Source organism: Cibotium barometz, chromosome 2 (genome assembly GCF_041138505.1).
Source record: "Cibotium barometz isolate CiBa-2024 chromosome 2, ASM4113850v1, whole genome shotgun sequence".
Classification (NCBI taxonomy): domain Eukaryota; kingdom Viridiplantae; phylum Streptophyta; class Polypodiopsida; order Cyatheales; family Cibotiaceae; genus Cibotium; species Cibotium barometz.
The window spans coordinates 20,510,449-20,533,109 of NC_141047.1; the positions used below are offsets into that span (position 1 = coordinate 20,510,449).

At 38.9% G+C, this 22,661-nt stretch overlaps 1 protein-coding gene and 1 long non-coding RNA gene across 2 annotated transcripts; one reads left to right on the forward strand and one right to left on the reverse strand.

Moving 5' to 3' along the window:
* The first annotated feature begins 98 nt into the window (after positions 1–98).
* LOC147640789 (uncharacterized) lies at positions 99–4,133 on the forward strand. The gene is made up of 5 exons (XM_086811006.1): positions 99–516; positions 1,786–1,853; positions 1,983–2,474; positions 2,557–2,947; positions 3,046–4,133. Exons 2-5 carry the CDS (start codon positions 1,815–1,817, stop codon positions 4,131–4,133), a joined length of 2,010 nt encoding a protein of 669 aa, XP_086667132.1. The 5' UTR covers positions 99–516; positions 1,786–1,814.
* A 16,220-nt stretch (positions 4,134–20,353) lies between these two features.
* On the reverse strand, positions 20,354–20,993 carry LOC147640790 (uncharacterized). The gene is made up of 3 exons (XR_015267452.1): positions 20,909–20,993; positions 20,749–20,802; positions 20,354–20,636 (listed from the first exon to the last, which is right to left on the reverse strand). It is a non-coding gene; the product is annotated as an uncharacterized LOC147640790 (long non-coding RNA).
* Positions 20,994–22,661: the final 1,668 nt, after the last annotated feature.

Genomic DNA, 22,661 nt, shown 5'->3' on the forward strand with positions numbered 1-22,661 from the left:
CACCGTCACTCTAAGGCCTAGACTTTAGCAGACGTCTCTAGACTCTGATCACGCAACCCTCAGCTTTATCTTACACGGGGTCTAAGGCATGGGATCAAGGGCGCCCACCAAAAGACAACCCCGTCGCTTGATTTCGTCCGTTGATCCTGGAAAAATTAATCTCGGGATAAAAATTAATCTCGGGATCCCGAGATTAATTTTTAAGTTTTGAATATCGGGTTGAAAAGGCGGCGAAAGGGTACACACAATCATTAAAGGCTGAGCATTCAGAAAAGATTTCATTCTCTTAAAGAATATTTGGTGGAATTTAATGCCAAGACCTATGGAGTAAATGCCACGAACTACCAAACTAATCTCGGGATCCCATAATCTCGGGATCCCGAGATTAATTTTTACAGGAAAAAGTTTCCTATTGCGCTTTTCTTTTTTTCTCCTTCATTCTTCTTCATGTTTGTTGTAGGGTTCTTACAAGAAGCTAAGAGGCCCATTATGGTGGTATATCTACATACTCATAAGGTACTTCACTAAATAGCATTCGTTGTTCTGTTTACATAAATGCAACAATGGATTATGTATTTGAAGAGGAGAGTAGTGATGACAACACTTCAAATGAATCTAGTGAGGATTTTAGTGATGAAGAGCTTGGGTTAAATGACACCCTAAACGAACATGAGAGTGTGTCAAATGATGAGGGTCCTCATAATGACACCCACCATGGGCATGACTCTTATCAAAAAAATTGGGTCGATCCACTTGCACATGTATCTCAAACTTATTTATATTTTAATAGAAGTACGTATGAATTAATGATAAGAGCATTACAGCATGATGTTTCCCTATCATTAGAAGATCTCAAGGTTTGTAGTCCATTGCTTGATTTGAAAAAGTGGCGAAGATTGAAAGATGCGTTGGTCCTTAGAACTAAGGAAGACAATAGTCATTGTCTTTGTCTAAAAGACACGCCTAATCTGAGGATCTCATGTATTGAGGATTGGGAGAGTATTGTTGTTGGAGCACATCAAAGTGAAAGTGATAGTGCTCACCGCAGTCTCAGTGATACAATAGACAAAATCAAGTCAACATGGTACATTGGTATTCAAAAGCATGGAATTCCCCAATCCTACATTAAAGAGTTTATCAATGCATGCGGATGTAAACGCCCTAAATGTAATACCGTTCCACAATCTCAGGATCTTTCAAAAGTAATAAGCACTACTAAATTTAAGGTACAGGAGCAGTTAAAGAGTATAATGATTGAGTACAATGCTAGATTAATAATGGTGAGATCAACAAAGACATATGGTTCTTCTAAGACCATGGTAGACTACATTTGTCATAGAGGAGGCAAGCCAAGAAGAAGTGGAAAGCAAAAGCGCCTGCGAACATCCAAGAAATGTGGTTGCACATTCAAAGTGCAAGTGGAGTATATAGAAGGGATGGAAGATGTTCATTTATTTGTATATCCATCACATAACGGTCACACACCGGGCACAAGAAGTGATTTATATCACCTTCCAGTTCATCCATCAGTGATTGAGTGCTGCATTCAAGATTTGTTTGATGTGGGAAGCTCTAGACATGTTTCTCAAATATCATTATCTAAACAGCGACTCCATATGGAAAAGGCTTCTCTTTTGGATTGCAAAATCTATAGGTTTTTCATGATTCCTCAAGAAATTGCCATGTTGTCATATCAAGTCCGTCACCAAGGTACTATCTTCTCCCTACAGTTTACAACCTTTGTCATAATGTTTTTGGATATTCTCTAAATTGAATACATTGCAGCTAATGTGTCAACTGATGATTGGACATCAATGTTCATGGAGGCTTTGGCTCTACAGCAACAAAATAAGGTACCACTAACTATTATTATATTTAAATCCAATATAGTCATTGATACCGAAAGTATTATTATATTTAAATCCAATATAGTCATTGATACCGAAACTATCATCAAGTTCGCTTCGTTTCTAAATGTGTAGGTGGTTTACTGTCAACCATATAATCCCCATGCAGAGAAGATCAAAGAAAGGCCTTTCATACTTATCATTCAAGATGATTGGATGTTACAAATGGCTATTCGATTTTCTCACAATAATGCATGGGCAATTGATAGTACTTTCAAAACCAACATTTATGGATTGCCTTTATTTGCTGCAGTAATACCAAATCAACTTGGTGTTGGCATGCCAATATGGTTTATGATGTGTTCATGTGATCCAGGGTCTCATCATGAGGTCATTGCTCTAGAGATGACACTAAAAATAATTATGCAAAGGATGGGTAGTGTAAGGCCTAGTGCTTTGGTTATTGATAAATGCCAACAAGAACTTGAGGCTATAACCCAAGCTGTAAATGAAGATCCTCACTCTTGGATTCTCGATGATAATGGGATTCCAAGACAAATTGCATGTCATGTGCTACTTTGTTGGTTTCATGCAAAGAAGGCATGGGTGGAGAATCTACTTCCACAAGTATGCAAGCACAACTTTCGTCGCTCTTCTTTGGAGTTTGTTGAAGTAATACTTACTTATCCTAACCCATTTTGATATCCAGGTCCCAAAAGAGAAGCGAAATGAAATTTATTCTTTGATGTCTAATTTAATGCAATGTGCTACCATAGAAGATTTTGAGGGACGCTACCAAGATCTCCTGCGAAGGTATTCATCTCATCCTAATGTGCTTCGATATGTCACAAATGGTTGGTGCGGACCTAATTGCATGTGGAAAACACGGTGGCCAAAATTTGGACGAATGTTCAACTATGGCAATGTTGATACAACAAATTTGATTGAAAGATTATGGCAATATATCAAATACACTCTTCTAGAAGCTCGTATTAATCGATCAATTGTCGAGCTACTACATGCGCTCATCGGTGATTCAAAGACTGGCAACCGCATGGGTGGAACATTAACAAGGTTCTTTAGGCAAAAGCAAGAAATAGGTGAGTCGTTGATATCGAAGTCCCATCTATTTAGTCAAAAGCATGGAGTTGAATGTTATGATTTACATACATTAAGCCATTTCTTATTTATTATGCAGCTGACTCAGGTCGATTTTCAACCCGTGGCTCCTCAAAAAGACATACCTCAAGATTGCATGCCGGAGAGCAATTATTACAGAGATTCAAGGACAATCCATCATGTGTGGAGGTAGTTAACTCTATGTCATTATTGTTCAAGATTCAAAGTGTCTCTACTCCGAGCTTATGGTACCATGTGAATTTGCAAAGCAACTACTGTGATTGTCCTGATTGGAGCTCCCAATGCAAGCACATTTATGGTATTCGCTTGATAGTATTACAACATTTTCCAGAATTACAGCAATTGCTTCCTACAGTGGATAATGGAGATGAAAACCCTTTTGAAGTGGTTGATGATGTCAATACTGCAACGTGTCATGATACACATGACCATGTGACAATAGAGGAATTGTCCAAGCATATTGGAAAGCTTAAAGAAATCCTCTCCACAATTGAGCAAGTAGCGCCTACAAAAGATCCAAGGGAGATGAAAGCTGCTCTAGCACAATTGAGGGCTACTGAGGATCTACTCTTATCCGTGATGACACCAGGGAAAATCAACATGCCAGCTCGAGGAAATGTCCGACTTATTCAAGCGCATGTGACTCAAACGCGTCTTGGCCACGGAAAACCACGCAATGAAGATGATGATGTGATTACTATGGATGTTGTAGCCTCTTCAAGTCAACCAAAAAAGCCAACATGCCAAAGTGGTGTTCTTCGAAAAAGGCATCAACGTGGTAGAAGTCGAGTTCGTTTTGATAGATTTCCTCGCATATGGTGTCCACATTGCTGCACCAAAACACTATTGGTGGATCCTATAGCTATCTTCTCATGCCATACCTGCCATGCATTACTACCTTTGTCTAGGAGACATGTTAGTGAAGGAGCAGAGAAGTGTCTTCTTGGAAAATCTATTCAAGTATGTAATGATAATGATAGTTTTATGGGTATCATTTCTTCATGTCAGTATGGGTCTTCCAAAGATGAAGAGAGAATATTCATATTAAGTTCTAATGTTGCACAATTGCAACAAATCAGGGCATCTCAATTTAGAATCATACTCATGTACACTGGACATGTACCTCAAATTTTGGATTTCATCTAAACATATATTTGACTTGATCTCAATTTTAAAGTTATATGTGCATCTTTTGTCTCTCTACTAATTTCAATTCTATTACAAAGGTTACAAGTTTAATTCATCGTTGGTTAGGGTACTTTGCTTGCATAGGTCTTGTTTAATTATGATTATGACCTCTCTACAACTGGTTTTGGTTTAGGGTCTATAAGTATTAAACAAGACCTGGTTTTGATGACTGTTCTCTGGAAAACTTAATCTCGGGATCCCGAGATTAATTGTTCCAGAGAATAGCCATGAGCATTATAGTGGTTCTGGAAAAATTAATCTCGGGATCCCGAGATTAATTTTTCCAGAGAATAGCCTTAAACAACATTAAGACTCTGGCAAAATTAATCTCGGGATCCCGAGATTAATTTTTCCAGAGAATAGCCTTGAACAACATTTAGGCTCTGGAAAAATTAATCTCGGGATCCCGAGATTAATTTTTCCAGAGCCTAAATGTTGTTCAAGGCTATTCTCTGGAAAAATTAATCTCGGGATCCCGAGATTAATTTTTCCAGAGCACAACATTAAGGCTCTGGAAAAACTAAACTCGGGATCCCGAGATTAGTTTTCACAGAGAACAGTCATCAAAACTAGAACCAAGTTTAATACTTATAGACCATAACCAAAACCATGTGCACACTTATTACAAAAGGATGGTTTAAGCATGAAGATGTGGACAGACTAAAGAAGAACCTTTTTGAGTGGATCCAGAGTGCTGTAGAGAGAGTGCCGATGTCGAATTCTCCCTAAGGATGGACATATTTTACACTTTTATTACGGCTTTATAGTTTATGGTTATGGTCTTTTTAGTGGTTTTCCATGGTTTTGTTGGATTATTATCATAGTATTGTTATGTCAATGACGATTCGGGATACGGTTGATGGTCTCAAGTATGGTTATGGTTATGTGATCATATATGGGGGTGGTTGCAAGATCAGGGTGCCCAGTTTTGTCCACTTAGGCACCCTGTAAACAGTAAAAAAACAGGCATTTGTTTACCTTTAGTGGCTAATCTCTCCTAGTAAATGAAGGAATTTCGTTTCAAGTTCTTTTGTTGGAACATCATATTCAAAGTTGGAAATATAGTTGCATAATTTGATTAAGCATTAGATGGTCAAAAGTCCTCATTTTCTTAGGTACAAGGTCAATGTATACACCCTGTCCCAAATTTGAACTGATTCCATAAAATGCTAATATCTTTTACATATAAACTCATATGAGATTCCCACTTTGTACCTTAGATCTTCACATAATATGGAGCTTAACTTGATTTTTCAAGAAAAATTTAAGATATTTATCTATTTTCTTTAAATATTTCAAGGTCTCTAAAGTGTTATAATATACGCCTGTTTTTGTACCCACAATAGCTACCACTTAAAATCCTCAATCTTGTAGATCAAAAGAGTCGGTAGATACTAAGACATTAGTAGAATGTGGTGATTAGTAAAAATTGCAAATCCAATGGTTGGATTTTTAATGATCTCTTTTTTAAAATTCTTCCAGACTATCAGAAGGCCTGCAAATATTAATAATCTAATTAGTAAAATTACATTTTTGATGTGAATCATCTAAAACCTATAGGGACTAGTGTACTTGTAATGGTGCATCTATGGAAAAATAAATTGGATCACTCTAAGTATGGAAAGATCATTTGTTTATTATTTCATCATATTTTTGATTAATTTTGATTAATTAGACTAATTTATATTAATTTAAGTTATATTAGGTTAATTTAAGGGCAAGTGTATTTTTTATTATTTGCTTGATCTAATTTTAAGTACCTTGCCCCCCAAAATTTTCTCTCCAAGCTATGTCCCAGTTCTGCATAAACTGGACAAAACTGGATACCCTGATCTTGCAACAGCCCATGGTAATGGTTATGGTTAATGATCTCAAATATAGTTATGGTCTTGTTGGTTATGTTGTAAGTCTCAAATATGGTTATGTTCATGATCTCAAATATGGTTATGTTGTTGGTCTTAAGTATGGTTATGGTTATGTGATCAAATATGGTTATGGTTATGGTTAATGGTCTCAAATATGGCTATGGTTATGGTCTTGTTGGTTATGTTGTAAGTCTCAAATATGGTTATGGTCTTGTTGGTTATAGTTTTGGTCATGAGATCTTGTTGGTTATGGTCTCAAATATGGTTATGTTCATGATCTCAAATATGGTTATGTTGTTGGTCTTAAGTATGGTTATGGTTATGTGATCAAATATGGTTATGGTTATGGTTAATGGTCTCAAATATGGCTATGGTTATGGTCTTGTTGGTTATGTTGTAAGTCTCAAATATGGCTATGGTTATGGTCTTGTTGGTTATGTTGTAAGTCTCAAATATGGTTATGGTCTTGTTGGTTATAGTTTTGGTCATGAGATCTTGTTGGTTATGGTCTCAAATATGGTTATGTTGTTGGTCTCAAGTATGGTTATTGTTATGATCAAATATGGTTATGGTTATGGTTAATGGTCTCAAATATGGTTATGGTTATGGATACTTTGCTTGCATAGGTCTTGTTTAATTATGATTATGGTCTCAAATATGGTTATGGTCTCAAAATATGGTTATGCTTGCATTAGGATGAGATGAATACCTTCGCAGGAGATCTTGGTAGCGTCCCTCAAAATCTTCTATGGTAGCACATTGCATTAAATTAGACATCAAAGAATAAATTTCATTTCGCTTCTCTTTTGGGACCTGGATATCAAAATGGGTTAGGATAAGTAAGTATTACTTCAACAAACTCCAAAGAAGAGCGACGAAAGTTGTGCTTGCATACTTGTGGAAGTAGATTCTCCACCCATGCCTTCTTTGCATGAAACCAACAAAGTAGCACATGACATGCAATTTGTCTTGGAATCCCATTATCATCGAGAATCCAAGAGTGAGGATCTTCATTTACAGCTTGGGTTATAGCCTCAAGTTCTTATTGGCATTTATCAATAACCAAAGCACTAGGCCTTACACTACCCATCCTTTGCATAATTATTTTTAGTGTCATCTCTAGAGCAATGACCTCATGATGAGACCCTGGATCACATGAACACATCATAAACCATATTGGCATGCCAACACCAAGTTGATTTGGTATTACTGCAGCAAATAAAGGCAATCCATAAATGTTGGTTTTGAAAGTACTATCAATTGCCCATGCATTATTGTGAGAAAATCGAATAGCCATTTGTAACATCCAATCATCTTGAATGATAAGTATGAAAGGCCTTTCTTTGATCTTCTCTGCATGGGGATTATATGGTTGACAGTAAACCACCTACACATTTAGAAACGAAGCGAACTTGATGATAGTTTCGGTATCAATGACTATATTGGATTTAAATATAATAATACTTTCGGTATCAATGACTATATTGGATTTAAATATAATAATAGTTAGTGGTACCTTATTTTGTTGCTGTAGAGCCAAAGCCTCCATGAACATTGATGTCCAATCATCAGTTGACACATTAGCTGCAATGTATTCAATTTAGAGAATATCCAAAAACATTATGACAAAGGTTGTAAACTGTAGGGAGAAGATAGTACCTTGGTGACGGACTTGATATGACAACATGGCAATTTCTTGAGGAATCATGAAAAACCTATAGATTTTGCAATCCAAAAGAGAAGCCTTTTCCATATGGAGTCGCTGTTTAGATAATGATATTTGAGAAACATGTCTAGAGCTTCCCACATCAAACAAATCTTGAATGCAGCACTCAATCACTGATGGATGAACTGGAAGGTGATATAAATCACTTCTTGTGCCCGGTGTGTGACCGTTATGTGATGGATATACAAATAAATGAACATCTTCCATCCCTTCTATATACTCCACTTGCACTTTGAATGTGCAACCACATTTCTTGGATGTTCGCAGGCGCTTTTGCTTTCCACTTCTTCTTGGCTTGCCTCCTCTATGACAAATGTAGTCTACCATGGTCTTAGAAGAACCATATGTCTTTGTTGATCTCACCATTATTAATCTAGCATTGTACTCAATCATTATACTCTTTAACTGCTCCTGTACCTTAAATTTAGTAGTGCTTATTACTTTTGAAAGATCCTGAGATTGTGGAACGGTATTACATTTAGGGCGTTTACATCCGCATGCATTGATAAACTCTTTAATGTAGGATTGGGGAATTCCATGCTTTTGAATACCAATGTACCATGTTGACTTGATTTTGTCTATTGTATCACTGAGACTGCGGTGAGCACTATCACTTTCACTTTGATGTGCTCCAACAACAATACTCTCCCAATCCTCAATACATGAGATCCTCAGATTAGGCGTGTCTTTTAGACAAAGACAATGACTATTGTCTTCCTTAGTTCTAAGGACCAACGCATCTTTCAATCTTCGTCACTTTTTCAAATCAAGCAATGGACTACAAACCTTGAGATCTTCTAATGATAGGGAAACATCATGCTGTAATGCTCTTATCATTAATTCATACGTACTTCTATTAAAATATAAATAAGTTTGAGATACATGTGCAAGTGGATCGACCCAATTTTTTTGATAAGAGTCATGCCCATGGTGGGTGTCATTATGAGGACCCTCATCATTTGACACACTCTCATGTTCGTTTAGGGTGTCATTTAACCCAAGCTCTTCATCACTAAAATCCTCACTAGATTCATTTGAAGTGTTGTCATCACTACTCTCCTCTTCAAATACATAATCCATTGTTGCATTTATGTAAACAGAACAACGAATGCTATTTAGTGAAGTACCTTATGAGTATGTAGATATACCACCATAATGGGCCTCTTAGCTTCTTGTAAGAACCCTACAACAAACATGAAGAAGAATGAAGGAGAAAAAAAGAAAAGCGCAATAGGAAACTTTTTCCTGTAAAAATTAATCTCGGGATCCCGAGATTATGGGATCCCGAGATTAGTTTGGTAGTTCGTGGCATTTACTCCATAGGTCTTGGCATTAAATTCCACCAAATATTCTTTAAGAGAATGAAATCTTTTCTGAATGCTCAGCCTTTAATGATTGTGTGTACCCTTTCGCCGCCTTTTCAACCCGATATTCAAAACTTAAAAATTAATCTCGGGATCCCGAGATTAATTTTTATCCCGAGATTAATTTTTCCAGGATCAACGGACGAAATCAAGCGACGGGGTTGTCTTTTGGTGGGCGCCCTTGATCCCATGCCTTAGACCCCGTGTAAGATAAAGCTGAGGTCACGCAACTCTGATCTCTGCTTATCAGGCTTATTAGCTGCCCTTCTACCGTAGTTTTACCTGTACTTCTACGTGGTACGTCCTATAATATCCGAGGCGTCATCGGTCCTTGTCCCCTTCGTACGTCCTCGATCCGGCCCACTTGTCTGACTGACAACCACGTCGTGATTGCGACGTGAGCCGACCTGTGAAAATGTCAACGCTTACAGGGATTGACTTGGCCCTCGAGTGAAGGTCTCAGCAGCTGCCTGTGTAAAAAATCTGTGAGCTTGTGTGAGGAGCAAATTTAGCATCGTCGAGCAAACTACTATACTTGAATTACGATTGTGATTTATGAATCCCACACCTATTACTGAACAATGAATTTTTGAGATTGTGTTATGCATGAACGTTGAACCCTTGAAACTATATTGCCTGGTGCTATTATGTAAAGTTTTTTTTGCATTAACTAATGGCGTAATGCGCTAAGGTATACCTTAACACTAGTTTGGTAGCTCAACAAAACATAAATATGTTTTTTCAGGTGTTTGTTAAAAAAATCATATCTTGTGAATGGAAGCGGTATTTTAGCATTTCTCTTCTAAGGCATGTCTTCATGAATGTAGGAAACCTTAGAAAATTATTAAAATGATAAAAATAACCTTAAATATAATTGATAAATCACCATAAGTAGAGGTATATCTAGCACTATAATCCAAACAGTTATGAATTTACAAAGTAGATTCCTACATGCAAGAGAAAAATAATCTCGACTCATTATAAATTTCTCTTAAACCTTACATAGTATTTAAGAGATGAGAGATGGATTTTCCATGATAAAAAAATTATTGTATTAATAATTATTTCAATTAAATTTACTTTTTAGAATCTCTTTTTAGTTGTTGAGTCTTTGACTGTGACAATATTAGATAATTTGGGAAAAATCTCATACTTTGGGAATTTCTTTTTCATTATAGTTTTGGCCATATCTTGAGCATATTAACTCCAAATTTATCGGACATTATAGATTTAGATCCTACTCTTCAAGATCTTTCTAATGATATATCACATGATGGGGTTTTGACAAAAGCTTGGATAGGTCCATCACCCATGATCCCATTTTTCAAATGAGAATGGAAATTTTTCCAAATTATCTAATATGGTGTTGACACCCAAAATACGACAATAGTGTGAGCTTATATGGTAATTTATTGTAAGGTTCCCTCCTTCTAAAATAGGAGAAACACTTAAGATAGTGTGAGCTTATATGGTAATTTATTGTAAGGTTCCCGCCTTCTAAAATAGGAGAAACACTTAAGATAGTCCACTAAGTCTTAACTTGGAGAAAAATTTCCTATTCATCGATACCTTGACCATGTAGAGATTCAAGGATACGATTCATAGGTAAGACCTAGTCCTATCCCACAGGGGGAGCGTGATCTTCTAAAAATCAAATCACCCATAGGGTAATTGATCATAAATTGGGCAACTACTAGACTTGATTTCTAGAGGCGATGCTTTTTTCCTCATCGATGCAAGGTACAGCCGTGCTCGCCTAGTCTTCTAGAATAGAGCTACCCAAGAACCTATTTATCTAGCGTAGGGATTTCACTTAATCTGTTGGAAAGCTACCCGACTAATCGGGTCCACCCGTCCGTAGGATGGTGCCGTCGGGGCATTCCATCCTCCCACTTTCCACCCTACGCACACGTCAATTTGTTTTCTAATTAATCCTACCACACTGTTTGACATAAATAAACATGTTTCTTAATTAAGGTCCTTTTCACAAGGTTTGTTAAAACAGTCTTTTTTCACAATACAATCATGCCAAAGACAAGATATATATATATAAAGTTTATACATGAATCAATTCCATACAAGCCAAACCGGCTCTCTTATTCTTTTCCTTTATACTGCCGATGATCTAGAATTCGGCCTTCTAGCCTCTACATGCTGGGCAAAACCCTACCGGACCATACACCTCATCGTCGGCCCCGCTGGCGGGACTCAAGCCGGCCTGTCACCCTCTCAGGCTCCATTGCTCGATCCTCCCGCCCCTCAGAGGGATGTCTGCACACTAGGGTAGGATTATTCACCGCACTAGCCTGGGCCCTCGCAGAACTAGGCAGCATCATAATCTCTCGCCTCAATCGGCGAACCTTATTCTCCCAATGGTATGAGGGATACCTTGGGCCATTCCCGGGCTTTGCTAATGACGCCACCCGGTTACACACAAGCACGGAACAGAGTTAGCGTCGAAGCCAAGAAAAACTTGCACTCTTTAAAGATAACAATTTCAATGCAATTTATTGAATACAGCATCACACAATTTGTAACTTCATACAATTTTGTCATTATTTTAAAAGAAAAAGATACACATTTTTTTAACATTAATATAAAAAAAACTCTTCTTTAAAAGATAACCAAGCTAACCTGGCCACCACCATTTCCTTGAGGAGTTTGTAAAGGGAGGGAGCATCTTCTCTAATCTCGTTATCACGCGCTCCACTCGAGGTAATATTCTGATGTTTTCGAGAAGGGGCCATCTGGGACGTCGTCTTGTAGGGCTCGCTGTCGTCACGGTCGAAACGCTCCAGTCGGATCTCAATTCTGAGATCGTTTGCTCACCGTCGTATGAGCAAAAGACCACAGCGCATGAACCCTCTCTTAAGGCAAAAACCTCTTATTAAAGTCCACGCAAATGGGGGGGAGAAGAGTTAAGGACACTGCCTCTCTTAGCAAGAGGGGGATAGAGGAAAATTGCCTTATCTGAAAAGAGGCAAATGAGGGGGTGTGAGAGGGGTGGCTGCAAGGGGCGGTTGCACTACAGGAAGTACACTACACAGGGATAGACGGCGGTACAATAGAGCATATGCTACGCAGAAATGCGTGTCGCCTATGGAGCACCCCGGGGGTTTATATAGCAATGGGGTATGGGTATGGGCGCTGCGTAAAGCAAGGATGAAAGGACGGTGTACCAGCAAAGGCTGTGGATTAGTGGCTCCTGCATGGCTCTGGGGGAAAGGTACAGTGTCAGTTAACAGGGAAAGGAATGGGTAGCATGTACCTTATCTGGTCAGAGGCAGTATGGGTGTCCACGTAGCGGTATGTGTGGACCACACAGTGGGCGGTCGTCCTTTGGTTCTTGTGCGGCCATCTACGGGCACCCTGGTAAGTGTGTACGGTCCAAATTTTGGGGCGAGGTCCCCAAATTTGGGACGCCAGCCTCGATTTGCATGTCGGACTGTCTCGGGGGCGATTTTTTTTTTTTTTATCCGGGAGGTTCTCCTGGTTGTTGGGGTTCAGACCGTTCATCACAATCAGATGCCCGGTCGTGCATTTATTAAGGTTTATTAAGGTCGTGCATTTATTAAGGTTTAAATGTCGTCGCTTTTTAACTAAAAATGACTGAAATTTGCGTATAAGCTTGATCTGGTGTCCGTTTTGGATGCTCTAAAATCCTATATTAGGGTAAAATCACGTGCAGATTCCAAATTTGGGCTCATAATTTTAAGATTCTAAGTAAAAATGACTCATTTAATAAAATCATTGATTTTTATACCATAAAAACTCTATTACATGGACATTTCTTTATTAGTGAAGATGGGTATGTTACATCCTTCCCCCCTTAAAGAAATCGAGATGTCCTCATCTCGTCATGAATTGGGGATAATCCTTTAAGAGTGTAGCTTCATCTTCCCAATTTGCATCCTCTTCAGGAGGGTAATCTTTCCACTGTACTAGATGTTCTACAAGAGTTCTATTTCGGAGTTGCCTTTCCCTAGAATCTATGATGCTACTGGGCTGTAATTCAAGGACTCCTTGAGTAGGGATTACAACTTGTTCATCTCATCAAGAATATGATCGAGATTGGGTACATAAGGTTTTAACAAACTTACATGAAATACATTGTGGACTTTGATATGGGCTGGGAGTTGGAGTTTATAAGCACTTTTGCCTAGACACTTGATAACTGTATAGGGACCACAATACCTAGGGCTGAGCTTCTTATATTTCCCAAGTGATAGAGAGCTTTGTTTGGGTCGTACTCATAGAAGAACTCTTTCTCCTTCCTTGAAGATCCTTTCAGACCTCTTGGTGTCAGCATAATGCTTTTGTCGATCTTGGGCAGCTTTAATATCCTTTTGGATTGCTTTGGTTTGTTCCTCCATCTCTTCGAGCATTTTCCTGGATGCCTCAACTCTTATGGTCGGATCAGAGAAATTTAGAGGAGACAAGCATTCTTGCCCATAGAGTGCTTTGAACGGTGACATTCCTATGCTCTGATGATAAGATGCATTGTAGGCAAATTTTATCAGAGGAAGGTATTGAATCCACCTTCTTGGTTCCCATCCACAATATGCTCTGAGAATGTCTTCAATTACTTGATTGACTCTCTCAGTCTGGCCATCGATCTCTAGATGATAAGCTATGCTAAAGCAAAGTTGAGTTCCCAAGGCTTGAAATAAGGACTGCCAGAACTTTGAAGTGAAGTCAGAATCACGGTCACTTACTATCATTTTTGGGAGACCATGAAGTTTGAGGACTTCCTTGATGAATATTCGAGCAACATCAGAAGCTTTGAAGTCCTTCTTTGCTAGTATAAGGTGAGCTACTTTGGTAAGTAAGTCCACTACTACCAGAATGGAGTCATATCCTCCTTGAATAGTGGGGAGACTTTAGACAAAATCCATACTAATGCTCTCCCACTTCATTTGGGGAATATCCAAGGGTTGAAGTTTCCCAGGCATCTTGACCCTTTCAGCTTTGATCCTTTGGCATGAGAGACATTGCTTCAAGTACCGAAGGACATCATTTTTCAAGCCTGCCCAATGAAAGCTCCTTCTTATGGCATTTAATGTTTTTGCATAGCCTGGGTGTCCTGCAATAGGACTATCATGAGCTTCATGGAGGATTAGTTTCTTTAAAGCAGAATCCTTAGGGATACATAGCCTGTGATTGAAGTAGAGGCTTCCTTCATGGGTGGAGTATCCCTTGATTAGATTCTTCTCTTTCTCTGATTTCCCCCTTCTTCTACTAACTTCATCATCCTCTGATAATCTGGATCATGAGATGAGACTTCTTCCACCTTGACCAATATGGGATATTTGGCATTGAAATTGCACTCAAGAAAGATTTGCGGCTAAGTGCATCTGCTACCACATTATCTTTCCCAGGGCGGAATTTGATGTCGAAGTCATATTCTTGTAGAGTTTCAATCCATCTCCTTTGTCGCATGTTGAGGTTAGACTGGGTGAAGGTCCACTTCAGACTTTTGTGGTCAGTTTTACAAGCTGGAATTTGCCCCCCAAGAGATAATGTCCATAATTTGAGGCAATGAACAACTGCTAAGAGCTCCAAATCATGGGTGGCATAATTTGCTTCATATTACTTCAGCTTGCGGGAAGTATAAGCGACTGGTCTTCCTTCTTGGCCTAAGACACCACCAAGTGCTAGACTACTAGCATCAGTAAAACCACTTCAAATTCCTTGGCGAAATCAGGAAGTTTCAGGACTGGGGCAGAAGTAATAATGACCTTGAGCTGATCAAAATTGTTTTGATGGATTGGCAGCCACACTATTTTGTAATCCTTCTTAAGAAGATCCGTCAAAGGTGTAGCTACCAAGGCATAATCTTTGATAAAAATCCTATACCATCCCATGATTCCCAAAAAACCACGAACTTCACGGACTGATTTAGGGGGTGGCCACTCTAGAATATCCTTGACCTTGGCGGGGTCTACTGAAATGCCATCTTTGGAGACGATAAACCCAAGATACTCAATTTGATTAGTAAAGAAGGTACATTTTCTCTTCTTGGCATAGAGTTTGTGTCTGCGCAACAATTGCAGAACTCTACGCACATGCTCTTCATGCTCTTCCATTAATTTGGAGTAGATCAAGATGTCATAAAAAAAACAAGCACAAATTCATCCAAGTAAGGACGGAATATATCTTGCATTAGGCGGTTGAAGGTTGCAGGAGCATTGGTTAACCTGAATGACATTACAGTAAACTCATAGTGGCCATAACGGGTATTGAAGGCTGTCTTGGTGGGTATATCTACTTCCTTGACTTTGATCTGATAGTAACCAGACCTTAAATCTATTTTTGAGAAGACTTTGGCCCCATGAAGCCTATCAAGAAGTTTGTCAATACGAGGGATAGGATACTTACTCTTGAGAGTGACTTGATTTAGTCCTCGATAATCTATGCAGAGGCGGAGAGTTTCGTCCTTCTTTTTTTAGAAAAGAACAAGTGCCCCCCAAGGAGAGCTACTGGGGCGTACGAATCCTTGCTCAATGAGTTGGGAAAGTTGCTCCTTAAGTTCAATGGCTTCAGGAAGGGACATTTTATAGGGCATTTTTGAGACGGGTTGAGCTCCAGGGATCACCTCGATTTCATGATCGACTTCTCGAGGAGGCGGTAGCCTTGTAAGCTCGTCAAGGAAGATGTCAGAGAATTCTTGGAGCCAAGAGAGGGTGCTGTCTCCTTACTAGGTTCAATGGCTTTGTTGAGCTTGACTAAGAAAACTTGCTGACCCTTACGTGTTCCCTTGAGAAGATGTTTTGCCTTGACTACCCTAGATTTAGGTTTTCCTGTTATCCCCCTGAACAGATATTACTTGGCCATGCTCATTTTCAAAAGTGATACTCCCCTGGTTATAATGAATACTAGCTTTGTTTGCAATTAACCAATCCATCCCAAGGATTCCATCATAAATTCCTAATGGCAAGACTCTAAAGTGGCCATGAGTTTGCTCATTACCCAGCTCAAAATCAAGGTTTCCTATAGAGTGGCGAGATACTACTTCTTTAACTGGCTGACTCTACAGTCATTCTTCTAGTTGTTTTTTGACCCAAGTTTAATTTTTGCAAACACCTAGGAGAAAGAAATGAATGGGTACTGCCACAATCAATCAAAAGCTGAAATGGCTTACTGCGATGAGTGGCTGGGGTTTGGATTACACCAAATTTTTTATTCGGACCTTGGTGTTCTACTGCCGCATAGACGGTGGCACGCTCTTCTTCAGCCATTTTCAAGGTCGGTTCTTCACTTATAATACAGGCTCCTCCGCGGCCTCTGCCATGCCCACCGCCTCTTGCACCTTGGTGGATAGGGGTTCCACGGCCTTGATTTCCTCTGCCACCTTGGGGAAATGATGTTGCCATCTTGGGACAGTTGGCCCTAAAGTGTCCCGGCTCATTGCACTTACAGAGGGCCTTCTCTCTGGAAGAAGCAGCATACGAGCGGGGGACAAAAGAGTTTCCTTGTCGCCCTCTGTTGTAGTAGGGGAAATTTTGTTGGGGTTCCTTGTAAGGTTGATCTTTAGGATTTGCCTTAGGGGGTAAGATCTCTTTTGATGCTTAGGTTTGTCAGTCCTCATTTCTTTCACAAGGGGCTTTGCTCGTATGAGAGCATCCTGTAATGTGCTTGGCCTCATTGCTTCAAGGCGGGAATCTAAAGGTTCATTTAACCCTTGGCAAAAATGAGCCACTTGCTGGGAAGTAGTCATAGCTGGGGCATACTTCTGAAGAGTGATAAATTTGGAATAGTAGTCCTCAAGAGTTAAGCTGCACTGCTTAAGACTAAAAAACTCATTCATCTTTATGGATTCATGGGATGGGGGAAGATATCTTTCCTTCACGGCCTGCTTGATGTCTTCCCACGTTTGAGAATGCTCGGTGACTTCCTTGTCATGGCACCACTGTTTCCACCAGAGTTTAGCATCTCCGATGAGGTGAAACTGTGCAAGCATAGACTGATTTGCTACTCCAGTACCGGCGGACAGAGAAATAATCGTCCATCGCTTCAATCCAGACTTCAGCATCCTTCTCAACCTTTGAACCTTCTCCTTTAAAGGAGGGAGGTTGCATTTGCTTGAGCAGGAGCTTCTTCTCCTGGGTATCAGTGTAAAGTGCATTGGGAAGTGGAGGGTGATCGTCCTAGCCATCATTGTAAAAACAATTTTAAGATTACAAGATTCATATTTGCACAACGCTTATTTTTGGAGAGTAAAACATTGAAATCATTTTATTTCCAAATATTTACAAGGACGAGTTTTATTACAAAGATCTGAGACTAATATAATTAGTCTTATTTGCCATCAAGGGAAATTCCTAGGCTTGACTATGACATAAGGGTAGAGCAGTCCACATAGGTGAAATATGGGGGTTCTGCTGTAGTTTCTAAGACTCTAAAAACTAATGGTAAGGGTGGTAGACTCTAGATTGGGGTAGGTCCCAACACAGCTACTCTATCAACAGGTAAGATCTGCATCACTTGGTCATACACCCAGCGATCCTGAGGTATGCGAATCCCATCTATAGTTACATAGGTGTCGGCCCTGGGGGTACCGATGAACCAAAATAAACGGATCATCTTCAACTTTTCAATCCAACGAATCCGCTTTAGGTCGGTGGTAAGGTTCCCAATTCTATCTGCTCGGATGAAGAAATATATCGGCCCACAACTCCAGAAATCTCTACCCCATCCTCTTTCAATATGAGAGAAATGAGGGAGGGACATCTTCTCTAGTATCTGCACCATGGTGTCATGGAACTCGAAATTTGAGGAGTGACTAGCAGTCTCAAAGATGCATTGGAAAACTAGAAACTTCAAGTAGGCATCTTCCTCTTCCTACAATCATTCAAACTTCGAGTAGGCATCTTCCTCTTCCTACAATCATTCAAACATCAATTCAACTTGTTTTTTTAGTAGGATGTTTTTATTAATTAACATTATGTTAGGTAAAACATTCATTGTAAAACAGTCCTTAAATGGTAATTCCTAGGAGCTAAGATCAGCTCTGATACCAATTGTAAGGTTTCCCCCTTCTAAAATAGTAGAAACACTTAAGATAGTCCACTAAGTCTTAACTTGGAGAAAAATTTCCTATTCATCGACACCTTGACCATGTAGAGATACGACTCATAGGTAAGACCTAGTCCTATCCCAGGGAGCGTGATCTTCTAAAAATCAAATCACCCATAGGGTAATTGATCATAAATTGGGCAACTACTAGACTTGATTTCTAGAGGCAACGCTTTTTTTCTCATCCATGCAAGGCACAGCCGCCGCTGGCCTAGTCTTTTAGAATAGAGCTGCCCAAGAACCTATTTATCTAGCGTAGGGATTTCACTTAATCTGTTGGAAAGCTACCCGACTAATCGGGTCCACCCGTCTGTAGGATGGTGCCGTCGGGGCATTCCATCCTCCCACTTTCCACCCTAGTCACACGTCAATTTATTTTCTAGTTAATCTGTTTGACATAAATAAACATGTTCCTTAATTAAGGCCCTTTTCACAAGGTTTGTTAAAACAATCTTTTTCCACAATACAATCATGCCAAAGACAAGATATATATATATAAAGTTTATACATGAATCAATTCCATACAAGCCAAACCGGCTCTCTTATTCTTTTCTTTTATACTGTCGATGATCTAGAATTCGGCCTTCCAGTCTCTACATGCTGGGCAAAACCCTACGGGACCATACACCTCATCGTTGGCCGTCTCGCTGGGAGGACTCAAGCCGGCCTGTCGCCCTCTCAGGCTCCATCGCTTGATCCTCCCGCCCCTCATCACAGGGATGTTTGCACACTAGGGTGGGCTTATTCACCGCACTAGCTTGGGCCCTCAGAACTAGGCAGCATCATAATATCTCCCCTCAATCGGCGAACCTTATTCTCCCCTCAATCGGCGAACCTTATTCTCCCAATGGTATGAGGGATACCTTGAGCCATTCTCGGGCTTTGCTAACGATGCCGCCCAGCTACACAAGCACGGAATGGAGTTAGTGTCGAAGCCAGGAAAAAATTACACTCTTTAAAGATAACAATTTCAATGCAGTTTATTTAATACAGCATCACACAATTCATAACTTCATACAATTTTATGTCATTATTTGAAAAGAAAAAGATACACATTTTTTTAACACTAATATATTAAAAAAAAACTCTTCTTTAAAAGATAACCAAGCTAACCTGGCCACCATTTCCTTGGAGTTTGTAAAGGGAGGGTTGGAGCCGCATCGGGAGTATCTTCTCTAATCTCGTTGTTGCGCGCTCCACCCGAGGTAATATTCTGACGTTTTCGGGAAGGGGCCATCTTGGACGTCGTCTTGTAGGGCTCGCTGCTGTCGCGGTCGAAAGGCTCCAGCGGATCTCAATTCTGAGATCGTTTGCTCACCGTATAAGCTAAAGACCACAACGCATGAACCCTCTCTTAAGGCAAAAACCTCTTATTAAAGTCCACGCAAATGGGGGGAGAAGAGTTAAGGACACTGCCTCCTCGCAAGAGGGGGATAGAGGAAAATTGCCTTATCTGAAAAGAGGCAAATGAGGGGGTGTGAGAGGGGTGGCTGCAAGGGACGGGTGCACTACAGCAAGTACATTGCACAGAAATGCGTGTCACCTATGGAGCACCCCGGGGGTTTATATAATTGTGGGGTATAGGTATGGGCGCTGCGCAAAGCAAGGACGAAAGGACAGTATACCAGCAAAGGTTGTGGATCAGTGGCCTGCATGGCTCTGGGGGAAAGGTACGGTGTCGGTCAACAGGGAAAGGAGTGGTACGCATGTATCTTATCTGGTCAATGGGTGTCCACGTAGCGGTACGTGTGGACCACACAGTGGGTGACCGTTCTTTGTTCTTGTGCGGCCATCATACGAGCACCCTGGTAAGTGTGTACGGTCTAAATTTTGGGGCGGGTCCCCAAATTTGACGCTGGCCTCGATTTGCGTGTCGGACCGCCCTGGGGGGCGAAATTTTTTTTTTAATCCAGGAGTTTCTCCTAGTTGTTGGGGTTCAGACCGTTCATCAATCGGATGCCAGGTCGTGCATTTATTAAGGTTTAACGGTCGTCGCTTTTTAAAGGTTTAAAGGTCGTCGCTTTTTAAAGGTTTAAAGGTCGTCGCTTTTTAACTAAAAATGATTGAAATTTATGTATAAGCTTGATCCGGTGTCCGTTTTGGATGCTGTAACGTACATCATGTTCAAAATAAATAGTACTTCAAGATTATCTAAATGTCATGGGATTATGTCTACATCTTCTAAACTAATAGGTGTGGATTGTGAATTGAATTTGACTTTCTTATTGGCAATAAGCCAATGCACAATGTCACGAATCATAATGTCACTCCCAGGCCTTTTCGTATCCTTTGAGTAGTTTTTGAAACTAATATTCTCCTTCTTTAGATTGACATATGTACTCTTGAGAGAAAAGTACATGTCTTGGATTGTATGCACTCTCATGTACTTTAATAAGATTGTCTCCATATCCTCCTCTGAAATGTGGCTCACCTACATTAAATAAAATATATAAAATTTTAAAGCATATTCAATTTACCTAAATAAAAAGATTCAAAATAATAAACTTATCAATGATAAATTTCTCTAATATAATATCACTTACTTGTAAAGGTTCACATGATGCCTCTACATTTGATTTTCCAATGTGTTCTAAATCCTATTTGAAATAACAAAATCAAACCCATCATCTTAAAAATAGAAAAATCAAATCCATTACGTTAAAAGTAGGAGAATCATAACATTATACATCTATCTAACAATACCTTTAAAATGGTTGTTGGTATAATATTTTCACCCTTTTGGTGACTTCTTTCTTCCAAGTGAGTTTTCATCTTCTCCCTTACCTTTGGAACAAGCCAAAAACTAGCATTAATAATCACAAAAGTAAAAAGAGAAAGAGAAAAAAAATAGGAGTACAAAGAGATAGTAGAGAACTTTTGTAAGTTTTGCATTACCTTTCTCTTTCTTTGACTTTTTCTTAAAACCTCATTCGTATACTTAGCCAAATTCAACATTGGATCCTACAAGTACAACAAAATATTAGAAGAAATATTGACAACTTATTACATATACAAAGAAAAACTCCCAAACCTTGTCTTCACTTGTCATATATACTCTCGCTTCTTGATTTCTTATGGCTCTCACTCTTTTTCTTAAAACCTCATTCGTATACTTAGCCAAATTCAACATTAGATCCTACAAGTACAACAAAATATTAGAAGAAATATTGACAACTTATCACATATACAAAGAAAAACTCAACCAAACCTTGTCTTCACTTGTCATATATATATACTCTCGCTTCTTGATTTCTTATGGCTCTCACTCTTTTTGATGTGTCATGATGTAGTAGCTCAGTAAAGGAATAATTATTCTCCTCCATTGTTGTATTATAAGAATCCTGGTTTATAAGATGTTATCAAAATCACATAGAATTCAAAAAATAGTAGTCTTAAAATCAAATGATTATGTGGACTAAGAGAAATACACCTCATCGGATATATAATCTTGCAACCCTTCAAACCTCTTTGTCCCGAATATAAAGTTATCCATCTATATAGAAGAGCATACGTTTAATACAAAACCAAAAGAAATCCTAGTTAGAATAAAATCAATTATATAATACACTTACATTCTCTATAGGTTGATCATTTTTTATCACATCAATGTAAGGAGAGCTAGCTTGAATCTAAAAGTTTGTCTATAAAGTTCACATTAGTAACAAAATCTTTTAAACAAAACGTTCAAAACATGTAACATTGCATAAGTTACTATGCATGATTCAAAGAAAAAACCATTATACATTCTCCTTATGATACATCTTTCTAGCTCTTACCACTTCATAAGAATGATTATATGCTTGAAGATTGAGTGTTGGCTTTAAGACCATGACATGTAAAATAACATAAAGTTAAAACTAGAACCACATAAATATATAATATAAACATACCCATGTAAAAAAGCTGCTTACATAGGAAAAGAAAATATCAAGTTTAGTTCTTTTACCTCTTCATTAGAATTAATATTTCCTTGAGGAGTCAATGTAAGCTCCAAGACCTATGAATTTAGACCAAATAAAAAAAGTGATGAACTATGTATTAAGCTTCTTAAATCATAATGCATATAATACACACACACACACACACACACACACACACACACAGAGTTGAAGCATACAATTTATGGTTAAAAAACTATAAAATATACTTACATGAAGTGATGAGCTAGCATCCATGTCATTACTTGCTTCATCTATGGATTGAGTCATCTCTTGTGCTTTTAATGTATCCTTCTATCAAACACAAAATGTCAAATGCATTAGATTAGTTTTAAAATTATCAATCCAATTATTAGTTTCTAAAAGAACATTCATAAGCATAAACATTAACACTTACATTGTCCTTGATACTCTTCTTCTTATTGTACTTTCTATTTGCTTGTCTACCTGAGACCCACCATCTCTAGATATCTTCCTCCAACCAAACATATTTAGCTCCAATGAACTTTAAAGTTGCA